The sequence below is a fragment of the Polyodon spathula genome, chromosome 23, assembly GCF_017654505.1.
Source record: "Polyodon spathula isolate WHYD16114869_AA chromosome 23, ASM1765450v1, whole genome shotgun sequence".
NCBI lineage: Eukaryota > Metazoa > Chordata > Actinopteri > Acipenseriformes > Polyodontidae > Polyodon > Polyodon spathula.
This window is the reverse complement of record NC_054556.1, coordinates 19,381,767-19,409,038: the sequence shown is the minus strand read 5'-3', so window position 1 is coordinate 19,409,038 and position 27,272 is coordinate 19,381,767. Positions and strand designations below refer to the sequence as shown.

The 27,272-nt window shown below is 38.3% G+C and overlaps 1 protein-coding gene, 1 long non-coding RNA gene and 5 other non-coding genes across 9 annotated transcripts; all 7 read left to right on the top strand.

The window, feature by feature from the left end:
- Nucleotides 1-462: 462 nt before the first annotated feature.
- LOC121297775 lies at nucleotides 463-4,161 on the top strand. 3 transcript variants are annotated; one of them, XR_005947206.1, is made up of 7 exons: nucleotides 463-525; nucleotides 1,792-1,866; nucleotides 2,251-2,342; nucleotides 2,589-2,663; nucleotides 3,047-3,138; nucleotides 3,383-3,480; nucleotides 3,980-4,161. It is a non-coding gene; the product is annotated as an uncharacterized LOC121297775 (long non-coding RNA). The 3 variants fall into 3 exon arrangements; XR_005947207.1 differs by having other exon boundaries at nucleotides 511-525; nucleotides 1,780-1,866; XR_005947208.1 differs by lacking the exon at nucleotides 463-525 and adding an exon at nucleotides 622-645.
- Nucleotides 2,062-2,153, top strand: LOC121298509. Its single transcript, XR_005947290.1, has one exon. It is a non-coding gene; the product is annotated as a small nucleolar SNORD12/SNORD106 (small nucleolar RNA).
- On the top strand, nucleotides 2,423-2,514 carry LOC121298512. Its single transcript, XR_005947293.1, has one exon. It is a non-coding gene; the product is annotated as a small nucleolar SNORD12/SNORD106 (small nucleolar RNA).
- LOC121298510 lies at nucleotides 2,858-2,949 on the top strand. The gene has a single exon (XR_005947291.1). It is a non-coding gene; the product is annotated as a small nucleolar SNORD12/SNORD106 (small nucleolar RNA).
- LOC121298513 lies at nucleotides 3,219-3,310 on the top strand. The gene has a single exon (XR_005947294.1). It is a non-coding gene; the product is annotated as a small nucleolar SNORD12/SNORD106 (small nucleolar RNA).
- Nucleotides 3,558-3,649, top strand: LOC121298511. Its single transcript, XR_005947292.1, has one exon. It is a non-coding gene; the product is annotated as a small nucleolar SNORD12/SNORD106 (small nucleolar RNA).
- Nucleotides 4,162-17,417: 13,256 nt separating the features above from the next.
- On the top strand, nucleotides 17,418-26,794 carry LOC121297734 (somatomedin-B and thrombospondin type-1 domain-containing protein-like). Its single transcript, XM_041224194.1, has 4 exons — nucleotides 17,418-19,332; nucleotides 20,771-20,849; nucleotides 22,326-22,502; nucleotides 23,003-26,794. The coding sequence occupies exons 1-4, from the start codon at nucleotides 19,032-19,034 to the stop codon at nucleotides 23,118-23,120; spliced, it is 675 nt and encodes a 224-aa protein (XP_041080128.1). The 5' UTR covers nucleotides 17,418-19,031; the 3' UTR covers nucleotides 23,121-26,794.
- The last annotated feature ends 478 nt before the right edge of the window (nucleotides 26,795-27,272 follow it).

Sequence of the window (27,272 nt, the reverse complement as noted above, 5' to 3'; positions counted from 1 at the left end):
ACAATAATCCTAGAGATATGTCTGCAGTTCATCTCCTTCATCTATATGTTTGAAAAGAAAATACATGTTTGGTTAAACTTCTGCTTCTTCAAAACTGCACACAGCAAATGGAAGTGCACAGCATTTATGGAGCATTAACTATAAACCTTTAGACGTGCAGTAGAGTTTCAATCTCAAAAGCTTACACTATGATAATATATATATATATATATATATATATATATATATATATATATATATATATATATATTATATTAGTTATAGTTATATTTAGCTGTCGATTCTTTTAGTTTACTCATGCAACACCTTAGATTTTTGGACACAGAAGCTAGGCAAAAATAACCGGTATCCGGTATGATAACATGAATGTTTAACCAAGTTGTAGCGTGTGATGCAGAGACAGAAAACTACAACTCCCAGAATGCAACTAAATTGTTTTGTTGCGCTTGCGCAGTAGTTAAGCGCCATGTATTTCTGGAGGCAGTACGAGCGGTCTGTCTCCATTTGGTTTTCGCTGTAGCGGAGGTAAGAGCTTATTTGATAAGCAGAAGTAGCATCCTTAGCAATCGTCTTATTAACAAGTTTCTTAAACTAATAGCAACATTTAATATAGTTCGCTACGTGCATTTGCCAGAGCGTAATCAGGTAATTGTTGATTTCATCGATAAGGTTATACTTACCGATGGAATACTTCAACTATGGTGGGAACTTTTGGGAATATTAGTTTTTTACATTTTATTTGCGTTTATTTTTCTTTTCGTATGACCTTGAGAGTGTATTAAATATACTGTATAAAATATTATGCAAGTATTGGTACTTTGCACTCGTTTGTTAGACTAGTAGTATGGGCCTTGGTTCTGTACACGTGGCTGGTTACCATGTTCTGGAAGTGATTTTCTTTGTCGTTGTTGCTTCTTATGTTAAGGCGTTTGTGGTTAGATTAGTACCATTGCGTTTTAAATGAAATATCTGTGCGCGCGTGGCATACTTCTCCATTTTGCTGGTGTTAACTTGATGACTGAACCTTTTTCCCCCAAAACAGATCGACAATCAGTGCGTTTGCATGAGCGTAAGAATTCTGATATTTTTTTGAAAACTAATTCTGATATCAAGTCACGTAAACAGTTTTCCGAAAATGTATCGGAATATTCCAGAAGTGAGTTTTTCGGAAAACGGCACCTACAAATTTCCGGTTGATAATGTGTATCATGTAAACGCACAGTTCGGAAAACTTTTATTGAAATAGCATACTGCACATTTGCACACTTTTTTTTGGACCCTTTTCTCTTGTGCCTGATTTTAGAAAACGAAAATATTAATCTGTAGTCGGTCTGCACGTGTTACAGTTTTAAAATAACGTGAGAATTTAAAATGTGTGCAAAAGAAACTGGTAATATAGAACAGGATGAGCTGTTGGAAGGGCTGATTGCACATTGTGTGGAGTCTGCATAGAGGTAGAGTAATCTTTGAAGACCTGACACTTCAATAAAGCATTTGAGTTACTGGATTGGTCGCCGTTCTGTGGCAGAAATGTCCGGTCTGTTCAAATCCTACTTGGGCTGATCCAGTACTTTGCATACGAAAATATTCAGCTTTTTCCAAAAACTTAAATCCATGTATACAGTTGAATTCTAATTAGATTTTCTATAGTTAGTCATGTAAACACAGAAAAGTGATTTTTTTTAAAGAATTTTCTGAATTTCTGAATGTTGACTGTTCGTTACTTAAGCCAAACTTTGAGGCACCAGAAACGTGTGTCTGTGGTTTAACTTATAGTAGTTTTTGTTGCAGGGGGCTGATTCTGTGTGGAATTGAGATGTAGAACAGAACTCCAGGCTGTGGCAAAATGCAGCAGCAGGCCGAACTGTAAGTATATTTGAAACTAGGTGCCCATGAGCTGCAAGGCAAACAAAGCTTTACTAGAATTGAAGGTGTTTTATCTGGCCAAGTGTAAGTGCCACCAAAATGATTCATTAACTCCTGTAATGTCCTTTGGGTTTATTAACTGTGTGGACATAATTTAAAACTTTAGAGGATCTTGGCACAATGACTAGCTGTAATTCTGGTGTCTGTGATGACTGAACTTTTTTCCCCAGCAGATCGACAATGTTGACTGTTCGGTACTTTAGCCAAACTTTGTCTGATGCACCAGAAACATCAACAGTATCCGCACAGCTTCAAAACATGTCTGAAGGTGTTTCACTTTGCAGTGTGTTGCATGGTTCCTAACAGGTTTTATTATTCTTGTAGGGTGCTTATTGCTGGTGTAATCAGAGATCCAGTGGTAAAGGCAGAGCAGACCATGGCTGACTTTGTTCAAAGTTGGATAAAGTATTCATGATGTAAGTACATCTGAAACTGGATAATGTTTCTGACTGTGTCCAAATGGAATACATCTTGTAGCTTTTGTTTAAGATTTGATTCTGGTGTCTGTGATGACTGAACTTTTTTCCCCAGCAGATCGACAGTGTTGACTGTTCGGTACTTTAGCCAAACTTTGTCTGATGCACCAGTGGCAACTAAAAAGGCCTTGCAGTGTGTGTGCAGTATGGCTTCCTGATGACAAAAGTGAAACTGTTTATTTGCAGGGGTGCTTGTGTGCAACTAGCAAAAGGCAGCAGAACTGGTCATTGGCAGTACACCAGTGTGGAAATACTAAAGCTGTAAGTACAGAATGAAGGCTAGATGGATAAACATTGGCGTGTTCCTTTTCATCTCTATAAATCTGTGAAGCCATAAACTGAAATGTTTTGCCTACTTGGGTTTCTAAAGAGAATGGTCCAGTTTTAATCTAATGGTAAATTTAATTTTCACTTCATAGCTGAAATGGTAAGATGTGCATGGCTAGCTGTCTGTTTCTGGTGTCCGTGATGACTGAACTTTTTTCCCCAGCAGATCGACAATGTTGACTGTTCGGTACTTTAGCCAAACTTTGTCTGATGCACCAGAAACATCAACAGTATCCGCACAGCTTCAAAACACGTCTGAAGGTGTTTCACTTTGCAGTGTGTTGCATGGTTCCTAACAGGTTTTATTATTCTTGTAGGGTGCTTATTGCTGGTGTAATCAGAGATCCAGTGGTAAAGGCAGAGCAGACCATGGCTGACTTTGTTCAAAGTTGGATAAAGTATTCATGATGTAAGTACATCTGAAACTGGATAATGTTTCTGACTGTGTCCAAATGGAATACATCTTGTAGCTTTTGTTTAAGATTTGATTCTGGTGTCCGTGATGACTGAACTTTTTTCCCCAGCAGATCGACAATGTTGACTGTTCGGTACTCTAGCCAACCTTTGTCTGATGCACCAGCAGCATGGCATTGCAGTGTCTATGTAGTATGGCATTCTAAAAAAGTGTTAACTATGTATAACATTACTTTCAGGTGTTGGTGGAGCAGAGCTGCATGTAAGAAATGCTATGGTAAAAGATCAGTGGTGCCTTCAATTAACATTGGGATACAGCTGATGGAGTATTAATGATGTAAGTTTTTTTTAAGCTGGGTTACATTTATATATGTTGCAGTGTAAGAATTGCACATAACTGGATTTGGCTTTGTTTCTGGTGTCAATGATGACTGAACTTTTTTCCCCAGCAGATCGACAATGTTGACTGTTCGGTACTTTAGCCAACCTTTGTCTGATGCACCAGCAGCATTTAAAGCCTAGTTGTGTGAAGTGTAATTGTGCATACTATGATTGCCCCTGAAACTTCTTAACTTCATATAGTTAACTGGAATGTCCCTGTCATTAGGGTTACTGTAAATGTTTAAACAAAGTACTGTACATGTTGTGTCAGTACATGTGTTGCAGCAAGTAGTTGCTAGCACAAGCTGCCACTTCTGTTTAAGACTGATGTGTAATTTTAGTTTGTTCCATTTGTAGATCACTATGCGGGTCGTTTTCCTCCAATGTGTGTTTTTTAAAGTGACAAATGACGAGGATTTCCTTTTTTTAGACTTTCACTTTTTTCCTCGTTTCAGGGGAATGCTGGGGCAGATATGTAAACTCAAGTGGACGGTCTTCAAAAAAAAGTTACGCTTGCTTGCGTGCCTTGTGCATTATCAATGGGTCTGTTTTGAGTTGTATTTTCAACCTGGCTGTCATGTCACTGTTTTGGGTCAGATGTTTCTACCGATATTATACAATAAAAGTAATGAGTTTACCTTGACGGCATGTTCTATTTCTTTTCACACTGCAAGAACATAAGTTTTAAGAATGAGAAAGGCCAATCTGCCCATCGAGGATTGTCCCTTGTTGGCACTCAATTTTCCACTAATTGAGTGTGCCCAGTGTTAGATCCTACTGCTTCACCTGGTAGTCCTATTCCAAAAAAAGTGCTTCTGTTCTAAATTGTGATACTTCAGTAGTGTATTACATGGTAGCATGCTGCAACTGTACAGTGAAGGTAAGTATACCCTACTGTATAATGTACAGAGGATTTGGGTCATAGTTTACTCATGAGTAGTGTTTTGTTTCCCTGCTTGATTTTAATTATTTTTTATTCTCCTGCTCCTTCACCCCCCCCCCCAAAAAAAAAAAATTGCAGGACTGTTGCATTTTATTTGTGCAGTGGAAGTGTTTCAAATCTATTCTACACACAACCCTTCCATTTGCAGTGGTAGGTGTCTCTGCTAGTTTCAGCTGTATGTTGGAAGCTGCCTGGTGTGTGTGTGGTCCCCCCCCCCCCCCATCACAGCAAAATAGTTTCACAGGCACTTTAACACCCCCTGCTTTTCAGTTGCTATGCTGGCCTGTTCATGTGAGTAATTGCATTGGAGGGGAAGCTGCTACACTAAAGCAGGTGCGATACCTTCATTGAACTCTTCTTTCTTTATCTATGTACTATCAAATTGATTCATTTATTTAATTGCAGTGCAAGCAAAGCTAGTACATTTTCTTTAAGGTTACAGAATTGCATGAGAATCAAATGCTGTATTGAACTTAGTCCTACATCAGCTGTGAGTTTAGCTGAACTAGAATTAGACAACATTACACAAACCACAAGTACAACTTCAATATTGCCCACATAATGAGAGCAAATAAAGGAAAGGGTTTTTTTTTTTTTTTTTTTTTTGTACAGATGTAATTATAAAACCATGTTGTACCTGTGATTTATAATCACAATTTCAATAGTAGCTTCCAAAGGCAAACCCAGGTGTGTTGAGCGCTCAGTCCTGTAGGAGTTACTGTTTTAAGGGCCGGTAGTCTCATTGATTAATTATTTAGTGTGACACACTAAACATTTTCATGAAACAATAAATATATTAATAAACTTACTAGAGTGCACATCTGCCTTGAATTGGAACTGAAAACCAGTCCAAGAATGGCAAGGGAGTGGGCAGTGCCAGTCAAATCGCACAACTTTGTTTCAGAAGCTGCTGAGGAATGTTGGGTGTTGTTTGAGATGTCTAGTAGTTTGTGACTGTTAGATGTCCTTGATGTCGATTGAGGTACTAATGTGACTTGCATTCCTTGAATAGAAAATGTGTGTACAGTGAAAGGGATATTTTTGTTTCATAACTTCACAGCTAGCTTGCTAATTACATATATAATAAAAAACAACCCTTCATAATGGAGTTCTCTGACACTGCAAAATGACAAATAAACGCTTTTCAAGAGTATTAAGCTAAAAACAAGCTTTAATTTATAAAATGGTGTTGTCTTTATCCTGCTGGCCAGTTACACAAGGTACTTTGCATTTCTTGTATTGGTTAGTATTCAATGTGTTTGTAATGTCTGCTAGTAACTGCAGTAAGTTTAGGACACAAACCAGCTAACTAGCCGACCAACTTAAATGACTTAATAACCAAGGCCGATAACATTTAGTTTTGCAGACTTGCATTTGTTTTTTATTTCTTTCCTTGCCAGAACTCTAAGCCAGATTTATCTTTACAGTTGTGCAATTTGCAGTTTTATTCTTTGACAACATAATAAAACTTACATTTATTTGGGAATCAAAGGCTTGAAGCTCAGCTGATCTTGTGTTGTTCCACTCTCCTATCTTATCTGTTCTCTGTGATTGGCCTGGGACATGATCTTTACACACCTCATCCCCTCCTCCTACTTTTGCACCTCACTGACTACCAGCTTCCTCTGTTGAGCTGGGGTTGCTTTGTGCCATGTAGGAGAAGCTGAGACCAAGACCCCTGTCTTCCATGCTGAACTTGCCCCATAATGTCACTGATTCAAAGGACAGCCTTAGCATCTTCCACAGCTTTCTTTGCCACCCACTTTCTTCCAGTTATCAATACTGGTGCTGCCTCCCTTATGCATTTGTCGCATGAATCTACTAATGTCATTTCCAGTCGGAGCATGGCGCACTTAAACGCCTCGGTTAGAGCAGAGATTGGTAGCTGCAGTATTCCTTTACCATAAAGTCACACTGCTGAGGCAGTGTGGAACGCCCAACCATTTCCTGATGTGAACTGATTAAAGCTTCTAGCTTCTCAACTGTTGTCAAGGAAACCTCGTACACAGTCATTGGCCTCAGCAGTCTTGACAGTAGACCAATCTAAAAGCACCAGTTTTCAGTTTGCCCGGTAAAGCGCTTCATGTCTATGTTCTTCATCCCTTCCACTGCTTGTTGTCTAACTTCTCCCTCACGAACTGTGTCCTTTAGATCCCTGTCGTACCATCTCCCAAGACTTTTTACTGGCTTCTCGGACACTTGATATTGGTATTAATTATAGAGATGCTCCTTGATTTAGTGGGCTTGAATTGCATTCGTGCCCATTCAATGTTATTGGTTAATTTGCCCAATAACTGATTAGTGCAGGCTACTGTTGTAGTCATGATTGTCATGTCATCCATGTATGCTCGAATTGGTGGTAGTCGCATTCCAGAAGCCAAGCGCTCTCCTCCCACTACCCATTTTGATGCCCTTATAATTACTTCCATTTCCAAGGTAAAAGCCAGTGGAGAAATGGTACATCCTGCCATTATTCCAACTTCTAGGCATTGCCATGTAGTGCTGAATAATGAAGTTGAAAAACTAAATTGCAAATCTCCAAAATAGGCTTTCACTGAATGTGTTATTGTCATCGGTATACTGAAAAAATCAAATGCTGCCCAAAGAAGTTCATGTGGCACTGAACCATATGCATTAACCAAATCCAGGAATGTCACATACATTGTCTAAAAATCCTGAGAGTTGAATGAAACAATTTGACCAATTTGTTTGGTCAACAGCACTTGTTGCCATGGGAACAGACTGTACTCCTGGCACAGTGACAGAACTGTCAACTGCCTATCTGATAAACAGGCTTACTAAGTGTTACCATAAAAGGGTATCTATTGGACAAAGGCTTATGTCAGTAGGTTTTGCATTATTGTTTTCTGCCATGCTACATGACAACACTGATCTTGACATTAGCCTGCTGTATTAGATATTACATAACTGATACCCAGGCTGCTTGGAAAGGTATGGATTGTCTGCAGTGTCAGTCCAGATTAATTTATTCCAGTCATGTTTGTCATGATCTGGGGTCAAGATTAATATGAACTTATTAAACATGGCAACACCTGACATAACACTGACTATAACGGGGTTAGCTACCATGTGTGTCCAGCACAGCACTGATTGAGAATGTAGTAACATCTGGAATGGATCTGCTATGCATCATAATGCTGAACTGTTACAAGGAGAGTGATGGTCAGCTCCACATTATTACTACAAAAGATCCCAGGTAATTGAAGCACAAGGAGTGATTACCAATAAACATACAGAGTTAATTAATTTTACCATTTGTCAGTTTCTTGAAGTATTGTTACTCCCAGTTATTACTCCCAGTTACAATCCTAAAACTATACTCCAATGTCAAGCTACCAGACTAATGGTAAGAAGTCTAGAGAACTGACCTACATTCAGGACACATTGCAAGACCCTAACTCAAGCGCCTTGTTTTCCCTACTAAAAAAGCACACCACTTCCAGTTATAAACGTTTGAAACCAGTAAAACCCAAATTAACATAACCATTATGCATACTGAACTTCAAAAGAAATGTGTCACTTATATTTGAGCATCAAAAGAAACTTAGCACTTATATTTGGATAAAATTCACTAGATGTGATCGAAAAATGACAAACTATTTTAGAGAAGGTGCAGTGAATTTATTGTGCTGATTTTAGCAACTGACATCACAAAGATGCTGCAAAATGATCTGTCCATCTTGGGCAGGTGTTGTGACTCTTGGTCTCCCAGTTCATGGCCTGTCATTGACAGAGTGTGTCTGGTTATACCATCTCGCCAGGTTTGAAATTGCCGGCTGTGAGCACCCAAGACAGCGAGCCACAGTACGCTGCCCTAATCCAGCCTCCAACATGCCGATTGTACGAGTATGGAGTATGCTAATATTTCCATATTAACAATCAATCCAAGCTGTAGCCCATATTTTATCAATTTACTGCTATACAGGAAAACTTCATTCCCTTATAAAAGGTTCCCATAGTAAAAGCATACAAAGTGTGAAAAAGCATATTAAAAATCATGGGAAACCAGTGTAAACTATAGTAAATGCATAGCATGAGCATGTACTCAGCTGCACAATTACTGTGCAACATCACTTCTTTGGGATAACTGGAAGAACTAGTGGCCCTTCCAATTCATTTTTCATTTATTTTCCAGCCTCAGACTCAGGTTATTTTTCAAATGGGATATTATGGATTGACTCTCGGTTTATGTACAGAACTATTTTCACGCTTTCTGTTTTCTATTAAAAAAAATCTCATTACAGAGAGATTATTTGGCAGTGTGTTGAAATCCAACTAAAACCTTTTCCCACATATGTTTTACTGACAGGAAAATGACCTTAAGTCTCCTGTTGACTTTCCTTTCATGGCTTATTAGCATATTCAAACAATACCCGCAGTGCTTGTTCTTCTCTTTCTCAAATGTTTTCACTGGTGTTTTGAATTGGCGAATACACAAGAAAGACTGTTTCCCATGCAGTTCTTCACAAGCAAGCCTGGCAGTATGACAATGCTTTTTTTTATTGAAGGAAACTTGCTTTGCCGTTGTGGGAAGTATGCTGGATTGCTGTGGTTTGAAAGTGGACTGTAGTTCTGACTGACAAAGTAATTAGGGTAGTTGACCAGGTCTTATCCCAAAGGTGATGGCTATGGAATCATGTCAAGGAAAGACTCCACTCTGCAGACAGCTTGTATAAACACTTCCATCTTAAAACTGATAAAGCAAATCTTTTAGAACAAGTATGAGCGGGACCTTCGCCTCGCTAACACATCCCTGAAACGGACCCTGACACTTTATACATTCATTTGTTGTCCTTCAGCACTTCTTAGGCATCTAAAACTGGTGGAATGAATTTTCATTTATAAGTTAGCCAAGCTGACAAACTGATGCATTCTGGGACCCTTTCTTGCAGCAGATCACATGGTCCTGTTGCAGCTCCCACCCTTATAAAAGTGATTGTATGCAGTATTTTATGCAGTGTATGTTTACAGTTGAATATACTAGGCATGTCCCATAGTTTACCCTGGAGGGGGGACACGACACGACAATATCTGGCGTTCTGAAGGGGGACATTTTAGCTTAAAAAAAAAAGTGGGGGCTGTTGTGTTTCCTTTTTATTAAAAATTTTAAGGACATTTTTATTTCACACAATGTGCCAGTGAGTCAGAAATGTGTGTTGCTATGCAGTAATGTCACTGCCAGTTGTGCTATCCGGTTTGGCATGCAGATTTAATATGGTCCAATCAGAACAAAGCAACTGTTCCATTTATGCCTGTTGCCATGCTACGGTACATGTCTATATTTGATAGTTTATCCTTATTGTTATCCACACAATGACCCAAGCTGAGATTATACCAGTGACTGGGGTTTCATTATTTCTTCGTTTTATGAATTATTTCTCTGTAATTCTCAAAACTAGTGAAATTAAATGTAATTAATAATTGATATTAATTAAACTACATTGTTAATTGGCAATAATTCTTAATCTTTGTTCTTTTCTGTGGCAAGGGGTTAATGACTAAGTTCAGCTGATCCTTATGGGGTGTCGTTATGAAAAAGATTGAGAAACTTTTCATCTACAGTGTTGTGTTTCAAATATCATGTACTTCACAACATGTCTTAGGAAATAGCAAAAGATATTCAATGCAAATAACAGGATGCTGTGAAAATGTGCCTCGTCTTACAATGAGTTAACAGCTTAAAAATGCAATTGTTACAGTACACCTATACAACTGCATGTGCAGAAGCATTTCCATGGGCAGCTACTGAATCACTCGCTGGCTGGGGCAGTGTTTGCAGTGTGTACACACGAGACAGTGCAGAGCAGGGCGTCAACAGATTGTTTAGCTTGAAAGGCCTGGGAATCTTTTGAAAGAGGGGAGTCTTACAGCACTCAATCGATCACCCACCCCTCCGATTGCAATTGCTGCATGAATGCCAGTACCTCTAATCTAATGAATCCACTCTTTTCACTTGCTTGGGCAGAACTGGAGAGGCAGGCATGCAGTCTAAAACAACAAGCATTAGAACTGACTGCACAGCTGCAGTCTTGCCTTCGCATATCCCTGTGGAGAGACCTGCACAGTTTTCCTGTATCTAGTGAACCTCTTGTCCAATAAAGCTCAGTTTGGTTAGGTCATTCTTTATGTATCAGAAAAAAACCAATTAGTATCGCTGGTAACGTTGTGTTCACGTCGTTTAGTTTATTGTACCATTAGTAAATGCAGCAAATTCATAAGATTTGTAATCACAAAGATTTAAAGAGATACGAAAACCACCAGGGTGGATCGAAAACTATGCTTTTGGTGGTCCCACGAAGTGTTTTATATACATAAATACCCTGTAAACTCACTTTATGTAGTTTTCTGGGACTTGAGTAGGCAAGAGCTGAAGATGTGAAATTAAAGTCTCCAGTTAACTTGGATTGTTATAAAAACTCTTTGCAGTGTCGTCATTGTGTCCTAGGGTTACCATACAGGATGTCAATTTTATATGTGAAAGTTAACAAAAATTAGAAGGCTTCCGAAAAAACTCCAGTGTAGTTTCATTGACGGTCAAATGTAAAGTGACTCTAAGTTTACAATTGACCATATGGAAAGTCTAACTACAGCACCTCAATGGATTGTATGTCGTGAAGCTGCCTTTACTTTTCCATCGTCCTTCGACGTCTGTTTGATTTGTAGAACTTTCGTTGAAAACCTGCACATCTTGAGAGCTCACAACATACACTTTATGGACGTTTAGAACTGTGGCCATATTCTTTTGTACATTTCTAGTTAGAATTTGTTTTTATTTACGTCACCTGGCACTATTACACCGATGGATTCTTTGGACTATTTGGAAACCAAGAAACCTGCTCCGTCGGCTTCGAAAAAAAACTGATTTGACATATTTATTTATCGACAAAATTGTTTCGAACTACTTGCTGAAATAGAACTCCTTATCATTTGGGGGGGGGGGGGGGGGTCCTGACACCCCCACCGGAGGTGTGCCTCTAACTGTAACACAGCAAAATGATTTATTATGCTGATAATTAACATGTACGGGGGAAGGGATGGAGTCTGAATCAGAGCTCAGTGTATTTGTTTCCCAAGATGCAACACAGCATCCAGGATCTGTAAAGTAATCAGATCTTAATACTAGACTCTAAAATATCTATAAGCATGATTGACATGACCATCAACCATGCTTAATTAATCCATTAAAGCCAGTGATAATATGTATAATCGATATATTATATATATATATATTATATATATATATATATATATATATATCTTGCAGTGAATACAGTTTAGTTGCAGTGAATACAGTTTAAAAGTCAATAATACAAATAAATAGAACAATGAAAAACAATGTATTAAAATTCCTGGGGTGTTTAAACTGGTGAACTCACTGTAAAAAATGTAAAAAAAACCCGACCTTGTAATGAATTTACAAAGATGCCTCAGTGTGCTCAGACAAGGCGGACTGGCTTTCCTTTATTTAGTATGTAGGAGGAAATTTAAAATGAGCTTGTTTGCTTTAATGACTGGATGGGATACGCAAAACTAATGCCACAAAGGTAGGGTTAGCCAAATATAACAGGATGGGTGTATTAATAGAATGGAGGTTTACACTTTATTTGTCAATGACTTCAATGTAGATTTAGCGGAAAGGTACGATTTTGTTTGGTCAAGAACTAGAAACTTAAATCAATGTTTAACCACAGCAGTTTCAGGTAAGGACCGACTCAATGTTCGAATGGCAGACAAAGGCAGTTATTTTTCAAGCCTTGTTTAATTAAGAAATTCAGAGGAAATTAAATATGTTCAGCTGGTCAGCAAGCAAAGAGAACACAAATACCTGCAATATAGAGGGGACAGGAGTGTATGTGGGGAATGGGACTATTGTAATGGTATTAACAGTAAAGGATCTTGGTATCCCTTAACTCTGCATTAACTCTGCTGTCGTTTCCATCCCAGGTCAGAATTATTAATAACCAATCAATAAAAGATCAGTAAAATAAGGTCCACGAACAATCTGGATTATAAATTCTAATAGGACATCAGTATTTGGATCTGCCGCTATGCATATAAATGCATTTTACAATTTGGTGCAGCAGGTGTTGTTCAGATGTTGACTCTTAGGTGACCCTGCTCTTCCATATGGTGAGAATTAGGCTTTCAGAGGACCTGGAGCGGGCAGGCAGAGAATGTGCACATCTGGGCAGCAGCTGACATGTAGCCAGTTTAATGTTAAGCACTAATATTCTTAGATAGCAAGGGTTCTGTGCAGAGGGGCAAGGGTATCTGCGATGAAACGATGCTGCATTGTTATAATAGTACATTATTGGACACAGCAATGGGATCACAATGGTACACATCAATACACACTGGCTGGTAATCCACACCATCACATCAGTACCAGACAGTGCTACTGTATCAGTGCTACTATGCAATGCTGGTTACAAATGCATTGTGTTGCCATGGCTGTCCCTTAGAGAAGTTTACAATGGTAAATGCATAGCAAAGGGTATTCCAACATGACGAACGCATAGCAAAGTGCATTCCAACATGGTGAACATACGGTAGAGCCCAGAGAGAAAGGGTAATGCATGTAAGAAAACAGCAGAATTAGCAAAAGGGGTTGATGGTTTGGCTAGGTTTCAGGGTGATATTTTGATGGTATCCAATTGCTTTCTTTAGAGCTAAATTTAGATCCCCAAACTGACACAAAGTAATCTAAGGGAGACGTTAAAAGATAATGCATTGCCCCACTATCACGCTGCATTTGATTTTGCAGTGGGGTTGTTGCGTTTCTCAGAAGCCTATGTTTACTTTGTTCTGTAAATTGCAGAAGTGTGTCCTTACAGCTGATACAAACAATCCTCTCTATCATCACTGCAGCCCTATCTTTATCTGCACAGCACAGCCACCAGGCTAGTCTTGTTCAACTCCCTTAGAAGGTTCTGCCTGATGAATAGCACGGCTGAGTTAATTGACAAAACCCACCGCCTGCAAAATAAAGCTATATGTAAGATCACTGTTTAGGTGATGTAAAAAAGAAGTGTGTCCTTCTCAACATATGACTGCAGGTACGCTCCATTCATTGATGGGTTCTTAATTCAAGTGGCAAATCATATAATTTTAAATTAACTGATGAAATGTTTTCTATGAAGTTGTTTCACCTTTAATTAAATTATATTAGGGTATATCTGCAGAAATGAGCTTGTCTATTGCCACATTCTTATTTTTTTCACGAAAGTTAATCAGTTTGAATGCACAGGTTAAAAATTTACGATCGTGGTTGTAATTTGATAAACATGGAAACTATCAGTAGTGTCGTATCAATTCTATCAAATTTCTACCTCGAGATGTAAAATTTTTACCTCATCTTTTTTATTGGAATATTGTTCGTTGTGAATTGTTCGACCGGAGGTTCCTAAATATATTCCTGACTTATGATTTTGGAAATAAGTCCCAAGTTTCTAGTCGGAAACAGATGTTACGGTATCTTTGGTTCCGGAGAATAGATATTTGAGTATTATATATATATATAATATATAATATATATATAGTATGATATATATATATATTTATATATTATATATATATATATATATATGAGTCAACTATGTAGACTCAGTTTAATATGTAGACTTGGTTAGATGTCTATGTTGACTTTAGAGCATCTTACACAGACAATGCTGTATCAACAAAACACACTACTTGAGCAATCACACACAGAGTAATTACAAACACCATAAAAAGGACACAGTAAAAAAAAGCTATTGACTTTAAATGTGGAGGTATTTGCTCCCTAACTGTTTAGAAAGAGCCATTCTTTTACAACCATGAGAAAACACTGCTAATCTACATAACGCTACTAGCTTATTGGATTTCTCTGAACTTTTAAAAGGTGTTCAAAACATGAACCGTTATCACTCTGTATAGGGAGGGTTATAGATCACAGAAGCGGTGTTGGGTAAATGTGTGACACATTAACTACTCCCTTCTAAGATAGATCTTTCCCGGTACATTTTCACTAAAGTATGACACATTTCTTCTGATTTTCAAAATGTAAAAACTTAGAAGTTTAAAGCACCCTTTGGACCTAAACAGGGCTCTCAGAATCATGTCTGACCTCCAAGTACATTTGGAATACCCGAGTGTAACCATTAACCTGTCCCCCGGATACACTGTCCTTACTGGGTGTTAGAAATAAACCAAACAGATAAATGGTTACACTGTGGTGTACCAGCTGTACTTAAAGGTTAGATGTGATTCTGAGAACTCTATTGAGGTCACATGGGTGTTTTAGGGTTAAAAAGTTACTAGGATGAGATGAATAAAAAAGAAAATGATACACATAGAGAATGTGTTAGATTAGATCAGATTTTCAACTGCGTTAATATATATATATATATATATATATATATATATATATATATATATATATATATATATATATATATATATATATAATTCACAATACATAAAGGAGATTTTTGGGAACTGTGAGCAATGTAAATGCTTTCATTGGAAAGTGAGTTTAATGTAGGTGAAAGTGCCCTGCTGGAGGTCATGGCAGAGCTATTCTGCCTGGGACTAGTGTCTCTCTCATATCTAGTGCTTGACCCTCAATGTGTTTTTAGTTATGTCCATTTATCTCATGCTTTTTGATAGTGTTGTTTTTTTCCCCACCCACTGAACGATCTCTATTGTGCTTCATCCTTGAAGTTTTCAAACATGTATTAAGATGGCTCTCTCTTTGTTTTTCAGACTGAAACTGAGAAGCTTCTGTGATAATTCTTCTTCTTTTATGTAATGTGGCAGTAGAATAGAACATGATAACAAACACAATTGCAGATTGATGTTTTTTATTTTTACTTAAATAATTAGGTAGAATATTTTTTGTAGAATTTGTCCATCATGCACATCACTGCTTTTGAGTTGATTCTTCTTGTGCTGTTTTTCCTATATAATGTCCCTTATCCGTTAAGAAGTTGCAGGGTTCTGAAAAATATAGCGTTACAATCCCCACATGTTGCTACAACTGTTTACATAACATACCTGTAATTTTTATTTTCATTACACATATAGCTTTAAAGTCTGTTTCAAAGCTCTTTTCGAAATGACTGCTCTAGTGCACTGATAGTGTAAGGATTATTGCCTACCTTGTTAAACAGGTAACAGCAATAAAGGGTTTTTGTTGTTGTTGTTGTTGCATAAAATAAAGACTTAGTAAATTGGCTGAACTAATAGCTTTTTTTATAGTCAAAGTCCAGCTGTATTCATCTGATAATATAAATCCCATAACCCTGGTCACCTCAGCCCCCTATTGAGACTTTTTGTTGTTTCCTGTGGCTGGTCTTAATAGCAAGTTTGAACTTTGGTACAAATCTGCCCTCCCCACCCAACAAACAACTGAAATTAAACCAGAACCACGTATCCAGGTCATTCCTTGGGCAAGTTAGTTATAAACTGGTGTAAAGTGTTTGTTTTGTTACTCCACTATGGCCACAATCATTATCTGACACTTATAACAGCACGCACTGCCAATATTTACTGGTCATCTTGGCAGCAGTGCACTGATAGTTGTCTTCTTGCGCATGAGCATAACAGCATAATATAAGCAGCAGTGTCTGGTGGTGTCAGTGTTTATTGGATCAGTTAGAAACGTAGGCGAGGCCTTTGCACACTGGATCCGTTCCGTCATTTATCATCCGTCAGCTGAAAAACAGTCGTGCGGCAATCCATTTACACATTAGATAAATGCGTTAATATCGTACTTCAGAGCAGTGCAGAAGAGGCTTTATAGTAAATATACCTAGTTTCAGCATTTTAATACAAAATAAATTCAAATCTTTTCAATCGTACATAACTTTGAACACTTTAAAAAAAAAAAAAAATAGTAGTATAAACTTAATGATCAGCAAACGCTGATGGAAGTCGTTACGTTTATGCTAGATCTACAATAATGTTATTACGCAATAATAATAATAATAATAATAATAATAATAATAATAATAATAATAATAATAATAATAATAATAAATAAAAAAAAAAAACATGATATTACACAACACGATTGTCACAGCATCAGAAACATTATGACCAATATTTATTTTTTCAAACACTCGCTTCTGTAATAAATATATCTAAAAGTTGGGAAGCTAGCAATGAGCTACTGAAAACACGTCCCGTCATTTTCACGATCTGCCCCTCTTTCGTGACTGCACTGACCGCTCTGTCACGCTTCTTTCTCTCATATGTTTCTCCAGGTTAGACCGTTGTTTCTTTACTTCCTCGACTATAACTGAAATACCAAGTATATGCTTGTAATACCCTATACTGCACAAAATCCACGTGTTTATATATGCTATCAGTTCATAATTTCATGTTTTATAATGCATATCATTCATGCCCAAATCCACGGCAATGTCTTTCGATATGTGTAAATCTTAGTAATCTTTGTTGGATTTATCATAAAATAACTTTTGTTTGCCAGCACACACACTTAGATTTTCCATTTTGTTCAGGGTACTGCAAGAACCCACGTGTCTTCCCAGTTGTTTTTCTTTGGTCAATGTAATTTTTAACGCATGTCAAATCGGATCCAATCGAACTTGTTTCGAGTCCAAAACTGACGCACCACCGTCGTGCAACAATCACAGACTCAGTGTGCAAGGTGCAAAAAAAAAAAAAAAAAAAAATCTATCTATCTATCTATCTATCTATCTATCTATCTATCTATCTATCTATCTATCTATCTATCTATCTATCTATATATATATATATATATATATATATATATATATATATATATATATATATATATATATATATATATATATAGGAAATTGTCATCTAGACAAATTAGTGACATTAATATGCCACACATAATTAATTATAAATAGTAAGAGAAAAGGAACACAGCCACAGATGGACAAATTCTCATGCAGGTATATAAAGGATGTAATAAATTGCACATCTTGAGGTGTTCTTATAAAAGTACACACTGCTGTATATGTCTAAGAATGATTTTGATTTAAATGAAAGGCGTGTTGTCTCTTTAGCATCAGCAGTTGACAGCGGCAGGGCGAAAGGTCAGCCGGAGTGAAACTAATTGAATATGAGTGCACATGCAGCGAGCTGTCTAGTTTAGTGTACAGACCTGCCCAATGACGAGCAGGGCGTCCGGAAAGAGCCATACCCGTATAAACGTGAAGGACTTTGGTTAAAAAAAACTCTATCAGCGGTATCTAAAATACATATTTCACTGGATTTTTCTCATCGCAACCTGGGTTTTGTATTTAGATGGTGGTGGTCTTTTATTTCATTACCGCCGCGATGGAGTTTGTGGTCAGTACGTTTTTGCTTTTGTGTGTCGGGTTTAATCTGCTCCTGTCCCGAAGCGAGGGCGGGTGTGTGGATTCGGGACTGTGTTGCGCAGGTAGAGACCACACCTGCGTCAGCGAGGGATGGAGACCCGACAGGTCCCACGGGAGCTGCTACTGCGATCAGGCGTGCGCAGCCACGCTGGACTGTTGTCACGATTACCAACAAGCGTGTCCAGGTAAGACTGTCCTGGAGTACAAGAAACATAACATTTCTGTACATTTTGTGCAAAGAAAAAAGTTAATAGGAGCCCAAATAATAATAATAACACATAGATAGCCTGCTTTTTTTAAGATAATTGCACATAATATTACATGTATAAAATGTATTAAATGTTTATTGATTTTATATGGGGATTACAGCGTGTCCCAAGTAGAATATATAGCACTTTGCACCTTCGTTAGTGTCTGTTGCTGGGACCTTTTGCAGTGACGTCAGGGGCGCTCCTGTTAAATCTGAAACAGAAACCGGCTTTTCATACTTGTTAATTGTTTATATTTATGTGACCTTAATTTAAAATCTGTGAGCTGAACATATATTTTTTTGTCCCTGTCAAAATCAGGTTTCGCTATTTTGTATTCACATTTTCTCTCCGTACAAAACTGTTGCAGTGTGCTCAACAAGTTGAAGGCACAGTCATTTATTATACGAAAATAAAATCAAGAGACTTCTAGATTACTCGTTTAATAATTCTGATTATGTTTTCAATAATTAATAAATATTCAAATATTAATAAATATTCTGTTTAACCCTCCTGGACCAGCCTAGTTACCCTTTGTTGCTGTTGTGTTTTCATTAACAGTCAATAACCCATTTAATATGAATAAACAATCTTCACGTCAATGAAAGGGAGCTAGTGATTGGTAATATTAAGGTGGGAAAATGGGGTTGAAATATCCTATTATTTTAACTGATTATTAACATTTAGCCAGACATAGGTTCTCCCATAACATTTTACAATTATCCTTATATAGCATATTCTCCTAACTAAATTACAATTCTACAATGCACATTATGTATACACCCTATTTACTGAATGTGTTTTGTTTGTGTTTATTAAATTAGCTTAAACAAAGCTTTGAAAAATTAGAATAAACTAACAATCCTCTCTCAAACAGTTGGAAAAGGGTTAGTGAACTACAACTGAAGTTATTCATATCATTTAAGCAGGCCTATGAAAGATGTATCCAAGGCAATGTAAATGCACTCAAATGCTGTGCTGCAGCGTTCCTCACTCAGGTCAGACTGTATGGTTTCGCTGCAATGACGCTGTGTTTTGCCGGTCAGCGGTGTCCTGTGAGGTCAGTGAATGGAGTGCGTGGTCTGGCTGTGCGGAGCCCTGTAAAGCCACGTTCCGTGTGCGGAGGAGGCGGGTGGTCCGGGAGCCGCAGAACGGGGGGGCGGCGTGCCCCCAAGTGCAGGAATACGCTGGCTGTGCGGAGTACTGGAGCCGCCAGAGAGAGGAGTGCTGGCAGTCCTTCGGTGAGTACACTGCATGATACCCGATAAAAACGAAATGTGACCGGCATGACACGACCCTCTAACAAGTATTGACAGCCCTATTGCTGCCCCCCTTCATAAATCATAAATGTCTTAACCCAAGACACGACTTCAAATTCAGCACAGAGAGGAGAACAAGAGGGCATACATGGAAGCTGAATAAAAGTAAGCTTAGAACAGGAGGCAGGAAGCAAGGTTTTACACAGAGAGTTATAAATGCAAGGAATAGCCTGCCACGCTGTAAGATCTAAAACAGTGGTGTGTTTGTCCTCCCTCCGCTTTACAAAGTATTAACGTGTTGTTTAAAATGTTTTTGTTGTTTGGTGTATGTTGTAGGGACAGGCAGTTCATTTCTCTTGTAGGTTATACTGCTGTTATTTCAGTATCTCCATTGCTTTTGCACTGTCTGTACGGCGGAGAGGGTTTTCTTTTTAATGTGGAGGTTGTCTGCATGGAGAATGATCCCCAGCCTCTGTTTTATTACCATGGTACTAAGTGCTCAGAACAGTTTGGGAGCGACCCGGAGTGCCAGAAAGACTGGAAGGTCAGCCAGTAAATTCAATTTTTTCTAGGAAACGTTTTCTCCTTTTGAAGATAGATTAACGAAAGGAATTCCAGGGCTAATCTGTGATTTCGAAGATTTCAGTGTACTTGTTTAACAGCTGGCAGCTGCCACTTGAAGGTGTAGAAACCAGTGCTTTAAAAACACTTACACCCAGCGCTGCGTTGTTTGAAGCTAACGGAGACTCGGTGTAACACGTGGCAAAGGACTTCACTTGAGTCGCAGAGTACTGAGAAGCGGAACAGGTTGGGACATTACCACTAATATTATTAGGTGTAAAAATTTAAGCCTGGGCATAAACATTTATAAAATACCGGGATGGAAATTGAGAAGACTGAAAAGAATCTCGGGGTTGTAGTGGAATCGTATTTATCTCGCCATCTCACTACTAAAAAAAGAAAAAAAAACCTACCATTGCATAGTAGTTTGCTCCATTCCTGGTTTTACTATGAGTTTAATAAGAGACACCTGAGCTTGTTATCTATACACTGGGGAATGGGTGGAACTGCTATGCAAGAGGAGTCTTATTTCCATCCCTGCACTTTGTAAAGTTTTATTCACTGTTCCGTTTACAGCGTGACAGCCTCATTTCTAGTGTCTTTACTTTTCTTTTTGTATTAGAGTGCTGTCTATACCCACATTAAGGGGTGGCTGTTGCATTTCTCACTTTCAAATTCGTCTCATTCCGCTCACTTTAGCGCTGTAGTGGTTTTGATATGCTGAAGCGGGTTGTAGACATTGATTTGATGCCAGCAATGAAAATGCAAGGGCATTGGCGCTGGCCTGGTTGTGCATGTGGTGGGTGCAGTCCAAGCTTGTGAAGTCTGATTTATGTGGTTTCTTTGCGGTGCCCTGCAGTCCCTGCACTGATAACGACAGGGGGTTACGGGAACGCCAGGAGAAAAAGGGACGTGCCCACGGACCAGGAGATACCAGGGTGAGTGGCAGACTGTGCACCAGCTTTACACTTCCCAGTCTTCTTGTAGGAACCTCACTGGTTTTTCACGGACAAAAGTTTTGCATCCCCTAGAGTTTTAGGATTGAGACATAACTTTAAAAAAAACCCTCATATGAACATAATTGTGATCTTTTATTTACATCATATAATCAAGGAAACTACAAAATTATATCACAAAAGTCTGCCGGAAGCCACAATAGTAGTACAGTATTTCATGTTAGATTTTGAAATGTCACATTTTTCAATTGTTGTCAGTTGTTTTTTTTTTTTTGTTAAGTATATGGAAAACTACAAAGCCTGTGTAATTCAATATCTTAACGTAATATTATTCAGCAGGTTTCGTTCGACTTTATGAAGCAAAATGAGTTCATTCTATACGGTGATGGCCTATTGTTATCCATAGCTGTACAGCAAGTACTGTGACAGATTCTCATGAATGGGAAGAACTACAATTCTCTAAAACAGCGATCATTATTATTAATAACGTGTTGCCATCACCTGTATGATACATGGTGAATGATCTTTTTTTTTATAGTCTTCCGTGTTTTAGAGTGTTATTATACGTGGTGGGGGCGGTGCGAGACCCGTGTGTATAAGGTTGATGAGAAAGCTGCTATCCTCAATTTAAAACAAACAAACAAACAAAAAACCCTACCACCAGTACATGAACACAACAATTCAGCATGAATTTAGTAATAAATGACCTGGGACACATGCCCCCTGTCGGGTATTATGCAGCCTAGACTGATAACACTGAATTCTAAAATGAATTGTTAACAAATAAACTTGTTTTACAAACTTTAAATTCTGTTTTCCAATGTTGTTCAATTGTTAAAAAAATAAACACTTCTAGTTTTACAATTTCTGTTATGTCACCATGTATTATAACAAGTAACACACACCAGAGCTGTACATATAGCGCTGTAATTCAGTCAGTGTTTCTGGTGACATTGATAATTCATGGGCGCTAGCGCTACAGCCTCATGTGCACAGGTGGGTGGACATTATTATTTATACTGTATTATCTGTTATCCCATTGGAGACCATTGTATTAAACTATTGCAGGCTTGAATTCTAATATTGAAGAAGAGACATTTAAATAAGTAATTTATGGTCACCTAAGTAAAGTACAAACATATTTATTTATATCATTATTGTATTGAATAATATAATAATTAACAGTTCCATTGTTCACTACTGTACGTGTTCAAGTTATTACAAAGCAATTCCACAACAGTTAAAGGATCACTTGTTTAGGAGGTGCTATTGTTGCTTATTCTTGCTAGCTTTATACAATTATACTGTGTTAAATATGTACGATACATAACAGAAGTGCCTTTCACCAGTTCACTGTTTATATAGCCCAGTATTTCTCAGTGTATTGCAGTATACATTGTGATTCTGTAAGGGTACTTCATGTTTCTATGTGCAGTAACCCCTGGTTTGTTTGTGCAGGTACTGTGTAGAGTTTCAGCTGACGTTTCTCACTCCTGGCTGTCTCCACACCAGCGGCTCGCACACACGCTGGATGCAGTACCTGAGGGAGGGGCACACTGTCTGTGTGGAGTGCCAGCCCCCAGCCCTCAGCTCCAGGCACCAGCAGTGCTATGGGGATGGACAGGATGCGAAGAAGTGAGTTCACTATCCTAATGAGCCCTATTACAAAGCCAGAGCGGCACTGCCACACAACATAGAGAGACAGAGGCACTGGGACGCGCGCTGTACACGTGGGGAAATTACTTTTAGATCTGTTAGTTACAAGTTACTTAAACAAAAATGACTAGTTACAGTAGCTTCATATTTTGAAAAAAATGTAACTAGTTACAAATAGTTACTTGTCAGACACAGTTTACATTTTACAGAAATTTTGTTTTTAAATATTCCTTGAAGATCCAGTTTTCAAACCCAGTCATTCCCTCCCTACTGTTGAACAAATACTTAAAATGAGATTATATATATATATATATATGTGTGTAATTTTTAAATGACTAGAAGTTGTGTACAGCATTTAGCTTTTTTGTGTAACCACTATAATAAAAGTTTACTAAACCTTGTAATATGGTATAATAAGCGTAGGGAGGTGAGTCTGTGACGGTTGCACTCCATTCACAGCGTCCCTTTGATCCCTGCAGGAATCAGTTTCTCCAGTGGCAGGCTGTGGGCGCCCAGCATTGCCGAGGAACATGGCAGCGCATTCGAAGACTCGAGTCCTGCACCTGCCCCACCGTGCACAGCTTCCTATTCATCTGAACCGGAGCTCTCGCTGAGATGCGGGGGTCACACGGCTTCACCAGTTAGCACAGGCTCCGAGTGCGTGTGATACACGCCAAGGCCACATCTAGAGTAGACATGATGATATTAGATCCGTTGTTCGGTTTGTAAATCCGGTGTTTTATCACAATACTCTAATATTTCTACCTGAGAAATTAAATGACTGTGTGGCAAATTGAGCTCCCTCAGTGAAGGACAGGACACTCTGAAAGGGGTGTGTGCTTTTAAATGGAGATGTGTTTCTGAACGCCTTCTAGTGTTTCTTAGAAACTCCTTGCTGTACCTGTGCTTGTCCCTTGTGCTCTGAGTCACAGCAATATGTTTCTCAAAGTAATTAGATTTTCTTTCAGATTCAGGCATCATGGTGCTCAGAAACCACCTCGGGAATATATTTCTCAACTTTTACTGTGAATCGTTCGCCAGGAGATAGAAATTGTCTCCCGAGCATCTTAGTGTATCCAGCCCCTCTTGCAACAGTGCTGCTGGTCCTCTGAGAGAAAGCAGTGGGATATGGAGGAGAGGGCGCATGATCTTGTGTGAGAAATTCCTTTTCTCCCGTGGTGAAGTTTAGAAATACAACAGCTCATTTAGGATGTGTGAAAGAATATCAGGATTACATTGTAAAATGTATTGCCCCAATACGGACTGCACACATACAGGACAGGGAATGCAGCTCCTGTAAACATTGCAAGGGGCTTTGTAACAATCTGTAACACTTTAAATGTTCTGCCCAGGAAAGAATTGATGTGTGTTTCAGATTTCAAAGTAAAAAACAAGGGCAGGAATTGTTTGTGGTAGAGCGGGCCATTCTAGAAAACAGCGAGCAGTGTTTTTTACAGTGGAAATTGCTGTGAGGTTTTGCTATGGTCCTTTAGACCCCCCAGTCTGTAGTGTCATGTTTCCATTGTTAAAACTCTTCAAAATAGTTTACCATTCTACCAACAGTACAATCCTACCACTGGAGCTGTCCTTGTGCTACCATTACCCCTTTGTACAAAACCACAGCTTCATTGCAATTCAAGTTTGCATTATATTGAAAATACTGGAGTACCTTTTTAAATGTATAGCTAACTTTAATATCATTTGTCTACAGACACAATGTCCTTATAGTATTAAAATCAACACACCTTTTTATGTAAAATGAGTGAACCATTCTGTGCCCTAACATGTTAGAATGCTATGATTGTGTTAGACACAGTGACATTTTACCAGGAAACTTAGATAACAATTTGAGAGCTGGCAAACTTGTGTGATGGGAGGTTGCTTCTACCTAGCGATTACTGCATGAATAAAGTATGCTTGTTGAGTTTTTGATGACTATGGAGCATATTATACATGTATGTATGTTGTGTTGAAATTGGTTTCGTTATTGAAATACTTGTAAACAAGATCTAGTTGGTACAAAGCCAAATGATCAATTAGAGATATCTGAAATTACATTTCAAGATTTCTATAAATATCTCTTAAATAAGATAGCTATAAAACATGCAGATATCGGTACATTAATTGAAGATATATAAATTCGATTTAGAGATAAAAGTGCGTGTGTTGTATGCTACCGTATTGGTACCTGACTGTGCACAGTATATATTCCAAATTAAATACATTGTGTCACCATTCTGTTAAGTGTTCTAAATGTATTTCTATAGGGTGATACACTGGCATTACAACTGTCTAATTATAGAAAGCTGCAATTTGTCATTCGTTAAGGAAGCACAGACTCGTTCGTGGCAGACATTGTAAATGAACACATGGTAGGTACAAGGAGCAGCGCAGCAGTGCCGTTCGCATGTGGCTAGCATGCGCCACCTTTAAAAGGATGTACTGTTCTTAAAGCTGTGCTGCTGTATTTCACAAACATTACATTCTTCAGAAAAATCGCTAACATTGTGTGCTTGTCAATCGAATTACTAAATTCAATAGTAATGCAATAGTAAGTAAGTGGTAAACGTGTTCTGCATTCTAAAGTCAGAAAAGTCAAAATGTTAAACTGAATAAAAAAAAAAATTCTAGTTAAAATTAAAAAAAAAAACTGAAGACCGGCTTTGTTTTGTATTAAGCGCTACACACAGTAAGTTCGAGTTAAAACCACCCTATACCATAGTTAAATAAGTATAATGAACCTCTATAGCTTATTTTAATGTGGAACTACTGCATCAGAACAGTTTCACTTAAAACAGCAGAGCAGTGCATCCATTGCTAGAACGTTGTCAGTCTGATTATCAAATGGGCAATACTGTAAAAGAACACTGCGTGAAACTGACCCAAGAAAACCAAAGCAGAATATAAAAGGGGACTATATTGTATTGACTTTATTTATGATTCTGTATGCAGTGGGGAACATTGCTTTTTAAAATCCTTAGACATTTAACATATTTTACAAGACAAATACAGGATCTGTATGTCACACATTGTTCACAGTTCCATACCACTACATGCACAGAACAACAGCACTCTGTACAGAAACAACTGGATAGAAAGTGAACAAGTAAAAACTAAGTAATAAAATAAAAAAAGAACTTCAAGACATACAAGCAACATTACATCATTATGGGATGTTTGGGATTGGTGTGTATATTTAGACATGTCATTTTTATTTCTCTGAAATGTTAGGGTGTTAGAATTTAAGAGAAGCCTAAATGTTTTGTTTTTTTAACCCCATCACAACATGTTTATTTTGTGTTTTAAGAACAGGCTAATTTGGAAACGTAACTGGGGGGAGGGAAAGTAATTTTGAAATTAGAAGTCTTTATTAAGATGTCAAATTAAACAGAGAAGCCCCCAAGTGGTTAAGATCTAGTGCTCTAATAGTTTAGATTGCAGGAGATACAAATGAACGCGTCGGGTTAATACTGAAGTTGAAAAGTAAACTTCTGCAGCCTTTCCACGTTTCACAATTGAAATTCTAATTCCAAAAAAAATACAGATAAATAAAAGTGTCCTTTTAAAATAAGTATTATCGAACTTGATGCTTTTGATGCTATATAGGGATAGGATCAGTAAGGTTCTTTGAAGGAGAATGATTTACACCCAGAGGTGCCCTGTAAAATCATTAAGGGCTAACCTGCATGCTGCAATTGTCACTTTTTAACAAATCAGAGAAACAAGTGCTCTGCAGACCTTGGTAAGGCTTGTGAAAATCTACTTAGTTGTTTAACGAACCCCATATTAGGTTTTGAACCCATGCTGCACACATTTGAAATTGATACAACAAATCCTGCTAAAAAGAAAGCATGTCTTTTCTCCCGTCTTCTTAATAGTTACCCATATGTCTTACGTTACAATATCTAACCTAAGAAATTCCTGGTGTTTTTATGTATCAGACCTGTCGTCAATGTTCAATGTTGTCCACAGTGTCAAAGAAAAGCAGCAAGCACCACCAGCCCAAGCAGCCGTTACCTTACTTGTTTCCCAATCAACACTATTGATCCCAATTTGACAGGACCTGGTTTCAGCATCGGTTAGTGCAGTCCTTCACACTGTTTGTTCTCATTGGCTTGCCCAAGCTTGTATTTTGAGGAGAAAGATTTATAGAGATATAATACATAGGCTTTCACCCAATGGCACTCATTAACCTCTCTATAACACTACTCAGTTCCCACCGAAATGTAATCCATATAAAAAAACAGGAATGTCAAGATAAATATATTTTTTAAATGTTAGCAGCATAGTTCTGGGAGAGGGGGGGGGGGGGGGGGGGGGGCTTCCAATTTCCTGTCAATTAGTACCTATTTTTCCTGATCACTTGCACCTTTGCTGTCTAGTGTTTTGTTTTCCCCCTCTTCCCCTCCTCCACCTTTTCATACATGCCTTCGCTTTGGTCGTCTCTGGGGGGCAAGTGAGTCTCATTTCCCCTACCGAGGAGCTAGGCATCTGCCTCCCTTACTTTCAGGGGGGTTCTCACAATGTGAGTCAGAGCGGACCCCCGGCCACACTCTTTTCGCAGCTCCAGTGTTTATCTTACCTCACTCGAGACTCTGTTCTATACTCTGCCTCAATTCGGGATGTGGCTACTCCGTGCTCGAGTCCCATACTAACCTTTATGCCTTGTCCTTATTTCAGGTCCCAGGCAGTGTGACGTCTTGGCCAATTTGGGGTCTAATGAGCGCCCCTTTACAGAAGTCTCAGATG